This window comes from Otolemur garnettii, unplaced genomic scaffold, assembly GCF_000181295.1.
Source record: "Otolemur garnettii isolate 467f Iridium unplaced genomic scaffold, OtoGar3 scaffold00044, whole genome shotgun sequence".
NCBI classification, from domain to species: Eukaryota; Metazoa; Chordata; class Mammalia; order Primates; family Galagidae; genus Otolemur; species Otolemur garnettii.
The window spans coordinates 3170838-3180676 of record NW_003852439.1 but is presented as its reverse complement, the minus strand read 5'-3'; the positions used below and the strand labels follow the sequence as shown (position 1 = coordinate 3180676).

At 43.4% G+C, this 9839-nt stretch overlaps 1 protein-coding gene across 2 annotated transcripts; it reads right to left on the bottom strand.

The window, feature by feature from the left end:
* Nucleotides 1-2521: 2521 nt before the first annotated feature.
* On the bottom strand, nucleotides 2522-9168 carry RPS15A (ribosomal protein S15a). 2 transcript variants are annotated; one of them, XM_012805732.2, is made up of 5 exons: nucleotides 9118-9168; nucleotides 7836-7973; nucleotides 7167-7246; nucleotides 4180-4265; nucleotides 2522-2666 (listed from the first exon to the last, which is right to left on the bottom strand). In XM_012805732.2, the coding sequence occupies exons 2-5, from the start codon at nucleotides 7966-7968 to the stop codon at nucleotides 2573-2575; spliced, it is 393 nt and encodes a 130-aa protein (XP_012661186.1). In that variant the 5' UTR covers nucleotides 7969-7973; nucleotides 9118-9168; the 3' UTR covers nucleotides 2522-2572. The 2 variants fall into 2 exon arrangements, with proteins under 2 accessions (XP_012661186.1, XP_012661187.1); XM_012805733.1 differs by lacking the exon at nucleotides 9118-9168 and adding an exon at nucleotides 8720-8747.
* Between the last annotated feature and the right edge of the window lie 671 nt (nucleotides 9169-9839).

Here is a 9839-nt window from a genome sequence, read left to right as displayed (position 1 = left end):
ACTTGCCCAAGTGCCTGGCACAGAGGACACCCAATACACACCGGGAAAGACTAGGAGGGTGCATGACCAAGTATGCAGCCAGAAGAGTAAGTAGGCTGTGGCTTAGAACACTTAAATCCCAAATTAACCACTTCCTAGCCTATTGAACAAATTGTTTTACAGCTTTGAGCCTCACTTTTTTCACCTGAAAAACCAGAGTTGACAATAGTACCTGGAATGAGGAATTGTTAAGATTAAATGAGATGTGTAATGCTCTTAGCTCCCTGTCTGGCATAAACATTTAACATGCACTAGAAGCCATTTTTAGTCTCAAGTCATTTTCAGGTGAGACATTTACATGTTCCTTCCCAAAGGGTAAGATTTGCAGTGAAAGGACATTTTAAGGCTTTCCACGTGGAGGAGCAAGGGCTCAGAGGTGGAGTTATGTACTAGGTCAATCTGGGATTCAGGATTGGCAAGTGTTTTGGGAACAGTGAATTAGACCAAAGTGCCAAATGGGATTCAAGTTTAGTCTCTCAGAACTTAATTTCTCCCAGGCACTCAACCTCTATGTTAGCTCACACCGAAAGTCCTTGGCAGTGGTGACAAATTTCTCTCAACCTCTGATCCAACTATGTAATCTCGCCAGAAAAAACACTTAACTGTGTTTTAAGTTTTTACAGTTTTCTTTCAAAAGGGGCATTGTATTCCTGGCACTTAACAGTAGATCCAAGGCTGAGAACTAGTAGATCCTTGCCCCCCTACCTAGTGAATGAACTAGTCTCTGAGTGAAGTCATTCTACCAGTAATGTCTCTGTGGTCTAATACCAGGCCACACTAGCCCCAGATCATGTTAAACCTATTTACAGATCTCAGAAACATGGGCTAAAGCCATCTTCCTTGCTAGCATGTTACTAAACGCTAGCCCAATCACCCACTTTTTCCCTAGCCAGATTTTTTCCCTACTCCTGACCACTTCAAAGAGCATAGGATCCCCACAAAATGGTGATCGCATATGGAGCCATTTCATGTCCTATTTTTGCAGACTGTGCTCAGAAATTCATTTTTTATTCAATCAACATGTTTTGAGACAGCTCTCTGCCAGGAACCAGAGATAGGAAAGGAAACAAAAGCAAACACAGGCCCTGTCATCCTAGAGCTTACAATTTTGGCACTGAGTATGAGCTGCTTGGCAGGGCACTGGTGGCTCACACCTGTAGTCCCAACTACTCAGGAGGCTGAGGCAAGATCACTTACGTCCAAGAGTTTGAGGCTGCTGTGAGCTGTGATGCCACAGTATTCTACCAAGGATGACATAGTGACTGTCTCAAAAAATAAAAATAAGCCCCTTAAAGATTCTTCTGGACTTCACGTCTGTGCCTAACAAATACAACTTCTTAATACCACAATGGTCTTGTGTTCAGTGTGTTATCTTACATGCTTACTTTTCCCAATGCTGAGGTAGGTTTTGCATTATTCCCATTTACTCAGAAGGAAATTGAGTCTACCAAGTGGAGAAACAGATCTCAATTCTGGTCTGTCAGAGCCCAACAAAACCATGTTCATTACTCAGAGCTACCCAGGTAATCAGAGGCCCCCAAATTCAAACAGGCCTCTCAAATCACTTTCTTCCAAAAAATGAGAATTGATATTTGCCACATCTATAGGGCATTCCTAGCTATCTACCATGCCCCAGTCCAGAGGTCAATTCTCTCTTCAACACTGCCTGGCTAGCCAGCGCAGACCAGAGACTGGAGGACACATCCCTATCTCATCAGCTCCCTCCCCTCCAGGAGGAACCTGTCAGCAGCACCAGACCCTCTTCAAACAATTCCTAGCAAATGTCTATTACAACAATGGGATATAAAAATTGAGCAGGAACTAATATCCTACCTTCCAGAATGATTATAGCCCAACAAAATAAATACACCAAAAGTTAAGTGTCAAATAACTGGTTTTGTTGGAGAGCAGGCTAATTGTTTTCTTATGCATATATTACTTTTTTTCCCGTCTCACTTTGTCGCACTTGCCCTGGGTAGAGTGCTGTGGCCTCACAGCAACCTCAAACTCTTGGGCTTAAGTGATTCTCTTGCCTCAGCCTCCCTAATAGCTGGGACTCCAGGCACCCGCCACAGTGCCCAGCTGTTTTGTCGTTGCAATTGTTGTCGTTTAGCTGACCTAGGCTGGTTTCAAACCTGCCAGCCTTGGTGCACGTGGCCGATGCTGTAACCACTATGCTACGGACACCGAGCCATGCATTTATTCCTTTCACAAGAACTTTTACTGTTTACAAAATACATCCCTCAGGCTTCTCCTCTGGAAAGTAATCACACAAGTTCCCCAAACCTGAAGACCAACTCAAGACTCAACGGCCTAGGACCAGATATGCCAATCTCTGGTGAGTCAGGAGGGTGAAGACTAGATACCGCAAAGCCGTCTTGTCTTGTTCACTTCCTGGAACAGCATTCACCGATTAATACAATGGCTGTGCATCCCCAGATCCTCTTGTTACACTGCTGTAAAGGCTCAAAACGACCAAGTAGAAGCACCAGAGTCCACTGAGGCATTTTATTTTTCAGTATGGATTACATCCCTAGAAAAAGAATCCCAGGATTTTCCCTCCTGTGTGTTTTCTTCTTGCTTCTTCGTGGTCCATGATGCCAGCTGAAGTTGTCAGTACAATGAAACTATGGATTGGAAAAGAAAAATGCCGGTGAGTTTAACAGTTCAACACAGAGCTGCTTTCTGGTATAGAAAAACACCAATACCACCCAGCAGTGGTTAAAGGATGCTCCTGTAAGGCACACAGGAATTAATGCTGCCTACCAAGGCAGTGACTACCTGTGCTGACAGGGTACAATGTGGCTCCTTGAACCAAAGCCCAGAGACCCCAGCTACATACACCCATACACCTGGCCTCGACTAACACTGGGAAGCAATTATACTTAATTGAAAACAAAGGCTATTTTAACTTTAACTTCAAAAAGGAACAGGAAGTTTAAAGCATTAAAGTATTCAGACAAATCTGAGTCTAAACTGTTTCTGCCACTCATGTATGTACAACAGATAAGCTACTGTACAGTGAGACATTCAGGTACTGTATACAACATCTGGCCACCTCATGGGTTCCTAAGAGGGTCAAGATAATGAGCATAAAGTAGAAGTCAAGTATGAAGCATTAAAATCACCATCTCACTGGCGGGATAGCTTATGCCTATAATCTCAACACCGGAGGATGCCCAGACAGGAGGATCACTTGAAGCCAGGAGTTGAGACCAGGTCTCTACAAAATATCCTGACATAGTGTCATGTGGCTACAGTCCCAGCTACATTGGAGGCTGAGGAGTGAGGATGATAACATAAGCCCAGGAATCTTGGGTTTTACAGTAAGCTAAGATCACACTACTGCATTCCAGCCCAAGTGACATAGCCAAGATTGTCTCTTTACAAAAAATTAAAAGGGCTGGGCACAGTGCCTCCAGCCTATAACCCTAGCACTGAGAGATGAAGGCGAGTGGATAGACTGAGCTCTGGAGTCCAAAGCCAGCCTGACCAGGTGTTAGACCCTGTCTCTACTAAAAATAGAAAAAATTAAGCAGGTATTATGACAGGTACTGTAGTCCCAGCTACTCAGGAGGCTCAGGCAAGAGAATCACTTGAGCGCAACAGAATGAAGTTGCTGTGAGATATGATACCACAACCTTCTACCAAGGGCAATAGAAACTCTCCAAGAAAAAAAAAAAAAAAAAAAGGACAAAGATTTGAATTTAGGCTCTTCAGGAAGATAAAGATTCTCAAACTGAGGTCCCCCCTCCCACAAAGGTGTAGGGTTCTGAAGTGATTCTGGCCAGAATCCTGGATCCCAGGGAACACATAATATGAACTATATACAGTGAGGCAGGAGAACGCACATGAATTCTACGGTCCTAAGCTCTCATGTGCCTCCTAAACTTGAAGATCAGCACATGAAACGTGACAGGTGGAGCCAGTGGTGCAGAGACCAAACTGGGAGGATTAACTGAGCCCAGGAGTTTGAGACCAGTGTGCTGTGATTATGCCTGCAATCAGCCCTTGCACTCCAGCCCAGGAGTGCAACATAGGAAAACCTCATCTCTTAAAAAAAAAAAAAAATTAAAAGGAAAAATAAAGCAATGTAGCAAACAAAAGGTAACTTCTTTAAATTGAGGAAAGCCAACTCACCCAAACTGGCGGGATGGGAGCAGATTATTCTGCCATTTTTCTAAATCTTTGAGTTGCACATCAAACCTTGGGCTGATCACTCCGCACTGTGAAAAAGGAACGAAGAATTGTTCAAACTTTACCAATAACAAAACCTGAGTAACACAAGATGGCATTCATAACTGAATAGTCACACAAACCAACAACTCAGCATTTAAATTGGCACCTATTCTGTAGACCATCTTTGATATAAATACTATTCAAAAAAATATACCAAAGTATTTAAGACTGTCTGCATCTAAGGCCAACCACCTGCAGAAGTGGACTCCAAAGCAATAGGCGTTCTAGGTCAATATGCACTCCTGTGGGCTCGAAAAGCTGTTCCAGAACAAATGACCACATTTGAAAAACCTAAGAGACCAACTAGATAGGAAGATTACAGTCAAACCTTTTTTATATAGTAAGGCTGAAATAAATAGCAATGTTTCAAATACTTAAGCCCATAAACTAAAAACTGCCAAGTATTAAATGTCTAAGGAACACACTGCACAGGCACTGAGCTAAGAACTGCTGCTCCCACCACTGAGATGCTATTATGCACTTTGAGGGATAGTAAGTACCCTGCAACCCCTGGCAATCTTTCCAACTAACCTGGCAGAGTGACGGAAGGCAGAAAGAGCAGAGTTCTTACGTTTACCTCATCTTTTTGCTACTGGGACACAGCCAACAACTACCCTCCAAAATGAGAGGGTAGTGCTCCAAAAGCACAATAACTTAATTATATGCCAATCTTAAAACATAATAAATTCATGAACATCCATGAACTTAAGCTCTCCTGCTCACAAGATCTGCTCTACAAATGACTGATATACTTAGAAACATCACTGTGGAAAGGCTCCCACTATATAAATACAAGAATTGACCATGTGATAACAATGCAATCAGTACTCTCAAGGTGAAACTCCAGAAGGCCAAGACAGCAGGCAAAGAGTTGTGTAGTTGTGAGCACATTAACCAAACATCACAGGATGCCAAGATGCTTAAACCAAAGACTCTTAAGATTAGAACTTCATAGCAGCTCTATGCTACACTTACTGAAGGAAGAAATTTGACCCACATAAACCAAAACTGGGCTTGTCAAAAAGGCTCAACTATCCTATGCCAGGAAGACTGCTCAGGTTCTCCTTTTTCTACCATTATCCCATCACTTTCGCTGTCACTTGACTAACAGACAATCCCACACCAGATGGAAGGCAGCACCTGGCCTGATTCCAGGAGCAAAATCCCTCTCATTTAGCCAGAACTAAACCTGCACAGCCTCTCTCATCCAACCCAGAGGGATCTGAATTCTAGTCCATCTGGTCTTTAAATACTACCTTACTTCCCAGCTCCATTTCCACAATAAAGGTTGGTCCATTCTTTACATGCAAAAGATAGACATTCTCTTATGAAGGTGGGTAAATAACCAGAGAAACCAAAACATTCGTTTTGCCCAAAGTCACAGTTAAGCAGTAGAGTCTGGACTTTAATGGTCTAGGCTAGAATTTTTTCAACAATTATACCACAGACTGAGTACATCACAAATAAGTTCCATACAGAAAATGCTCCATTAAAGTCTGTCAAGCTATTACATATAGGGAACAAACATCCAAGGAGAATTTGGTACACAGTACTTGTCAAACTTAGTTGTGTTTTTTTTTTTTTTTTTAAAACACCAACTCAATCTTCTGCAGGATAGGTTTAAAAAGTGCTAAACTGTTTACTGGCACCAGTTACTAACTAGATGAGACACCTTCAGCATGACTCAAACCTGACTCTTCCTACCTCCTAAAAATAGGAGAGGAAAAAAAGACAACTCTCACTTCAAAAACACACTGTGAAGGTCAGAGTGACAACAGCAAATTTAAATCCTACTTTGGGGCTGGTTTTAATGGTTAACAACTATAAGATGACCGATTCAAAATTAGCCTTACAAGTTCTTCAGATTTTTTCAGGAAGACCTCAGACCCCTTAGTTTTTACTTAAGGTTAGTTAACTCCATCCACACATGATAAGCAAGTTTATTATACAGGGAAGTTTCTTTTTAAAATACAACCTGCTGGGCCAGAAAATATCCATACCAATCCAGCAACTATCACTCGCCAATGACTTTAAGCAACTCAATCTCTGGGTCTGAGGCTAAAGGATCTTATCAGACTCTCAGGGAATCTGAAAGCTATAAACTTGAACACAGAAAGAGCGTAGCAGGCTCAGTAACTGGTCCTCAAGACACATTCAATTAGTTAAACCTCAAAAACAAAACAGATCTACTTGGTTATATTGTTAATAAGGCAAATAGCACAGATCTCAAAGACCTATGCTATCAAAAACAGAAACACTACTTATATTGTATTTAGAGGGTCCCAGTTACTCAAGGATAAAAATTTTGTTCAAAAAAACCCAGTGCTGGGTGTGGGTCTCTAAACCTAGCACTCTTGGAGGCCCAGGAGGGTGGACTGCTTGAGATCAGCCTAGGCAAGAGAAGACCGTCAACTCTATTAAAATCTGACAAACTGAGGCAAGAGGATCACTTGAGCCCAAAAACTTGAGGTTGCCATGAGCTTTGATGCCACTAACAGACGACAGACTGTCTCCTTACAAAAACAAACAAAAAAACACATCACCAAGGAAGGCAAGTTATTTATAGCGTAGTTTAGAGGCCTTGAGCTACCCAAGTTCAAGCCAATGAAGTGGGTAGTATATCCAAATACTAGTACCAGCATTAATTTAACCCCACCTCCCTTCAGATAGCTCACACCCCACAAATAATGGGCCAACTGACATAAATCTAGAGCCAGTAACCCTACAGAAGAAATGAAATTATATGTGACAAAAAAAAAAATGAACAATTTTAGCCAATCCCTCAACTTATGGCACCACTCTTCAACACTTACAAAAGCCAATGCAACACAGTATCACCAAGGTTAAACAATTCTTAAGGCTTTTAAATATGTAAAATTTATTCTTACCTTGTTTAACCTGCCTGTGAGATTCACAACAATTTTCCCAGCTCTGTGATCATCAATGATTTCAAATTCGCCAATGTAACCTACAAAACATAACTGACAGATTAAATGGAAGACCTTGTATCTTTATACTCCTAGCCTACTACATCCTTCACTCCCACATCATCCCAGTCACTGCTTCTCTAAGCAGTCTGGGTAGAGAAAACCAGGTGCTCTAAAACTAAGTCTTAAAACCCACTTTAATACATAAAATTTTGATGGGCAACATTCAAGACAATCCACCTTTCAATTCTAAAAGGAATTATCTTTCCCTTGCCCCTCCATTGCTTTCCACCCCCAAAGACTAGCTATGGCCAAGTCAGGCAACAATCTTCCTCTCCACACCAAAGTCATCCTAGAAGGTCTTAGGAGCCCTGTCAATGACTTAGTTATCATTTAGGCCCCAAACACCTACCAGGCCAACAGTCACAAACACAAGCTTCCACTTTTTCCCAATAGTTCCACCATGATTCTTTTAATGGTTTTACTTGTACAGAATTGTCGCCTCCATAGCCCCGTAAGTCAACGTCATTAGTACCCAGGTATGACTGACACACTACGCCCCTGTACCTAATTTCTACAAGACAGATCCCTTAAATAGTGTGACATCAAAACATAAAACAGCACACTTACCATGCTTCATCATCACAGTTAGAAACCGGACAATGACTTTGGAGCAAGGCCTTATAAGAACCTGGCGTTTGCCTCTCTTTTCAGCATTGTTGATGCTCTTAAGAGCATCAGCCAGGACATTCATGCGCACCATTATGGCTGTTTAGGAAAAACAAAATATATTTTACTGACAACGCAAATATCAGTAGACAACCAATCATTCCGCCACAAAACCATCCTTTTCCTTCTGCCCCCAATGTAGTGAAGTTTTCCAAACCCCAAGGAGACTGGTTCTCCAGAATTCCTGGCACACTCCACCCCCAAATCCTTGACTTACATGTACTATCTTCTACAGTTGCCAAAAACAGTCAAGACGTCAGCCCCTACATTTTGAATCCCACTCATTCACTAATCACTCTCCTACAAAGCATGGCTGGAGAGAAAATGATGTGGGACAAAACCAACTTGACACAAAAAACCTTCAGAATTGGCGGTAACTATCAGCTACCCATGTGAAAATAACGAGGTAGAGATAGTTCATTACTCAGAATGGAAACTGATAATCACCGATAACACTATCCCAATTTGAGGGAAAAATCTGTGCTGCGAACGTCGTCCTTTAAAATCAATTCATTTCCACCTACTATCAGCACACCAATTATTAAGGCATCCACCTTTTCCCACTTAAAAGTTGTGTACAATACTCAATGTACCGTGGTACCCAACAGATAAATATTTTACAAACCGCCGATGGGCATGAGACGCACACTTTAATGTACGAAAGTTTTGGGAGCGCCTACGTAGGGATCCAACCTCCTTCAAGTACAACAAGGAAATAACTTCTCAGACCGAACAGTTAATTTACTCCCTAACAAACGGCCAACCCCGAAAAGATGCAGTTTTACCTGCTGGGCGCCCTCAGCCTCCCGAGCTCCCAGAGCCGCTGCAGTACTGAGACGCTGCACGGCCCACCCGGCCACCATCCCTCATGCTTCCCGCCGCCCGGAGTCCAGGAGCGGCCTCAACCACTATGAGGAGATCCGGCACTTAGGCCCGAGCCGGGGCTAGGCGGTCGAAAGCTCTGGCGCCCGCACCCCACGAATCCGGGTCCCCACAGTGCAGAGCGTGGGGTGCCCGGGAATGGCCCGCCTTTTTATCCACCCGGCCCGGAGCCCGCAAGGCCAAGACTCCCGGCCCAGAAGGGGTCCAGCGTCCCTGCAGGACCCCAAAAACGAGCCTTAGATGGCGGGATGGCGCCGATAGCCGACGGATGATGTTGGAGCTCTCAGAAGAAGTTACTCACCGGCACGGAAAGATGGCGGAAAAAGGACGGGCGTGGAGAGCGCACGGAGTTATGGGAAGCGGGAGGGCTCTCGCGAGACTTCCATACGCAAGCCAGAGAAGAGACCTCCAAAGAGGCGGGGACAAAGGAATTGGTAGTTGAGAGTCGATGGAATCGACCTCACCAGGTGAGGCCGGGGAGAGGTTAGAGATTACTTTTTAGTACTTAATCTGTGAAAATAAAACACCAACAACAGGGTCTAGAATTCAGGGGCCCTCAAACTTTTTAAACAGGGGGCCAGTTCACTGTCCCTCAGACCATTGGAGGGTCGGACTGCGGGCCCGTGGACAAGTCGGCTGCTAAGCAGGACAGGCAGTGGCGGCAAAAACACCCAGCGGGCCGGATAAATGTCCTAGGCGGGCTGCGTGTAGCCCGCGGGCCATAGTTTGAGGACGCCTGGTAGATATTTGCTAATTTTTATTGCAGTAACAGTTCGCCATACATTTCGATGTGAGTGCATTTACAATATCTTTGGGAAGACCCACAGGAAGTTAGTTATTGCTTCTGGAAAGGGTAATAGGAATTGGGGTGCAAACCTTGCTTTTTTCATACAAAATTTTCTTTTCTGAGATGTCCGCATTACTTTTTTGAAGCAGTCAAAAATATATTTTTTTAAGCAGAGGGTCCTTTTTGACTCGCCTTAAATTTTAGGAATAGCCTGTAATCCTAGCTCTCTGGGAGGC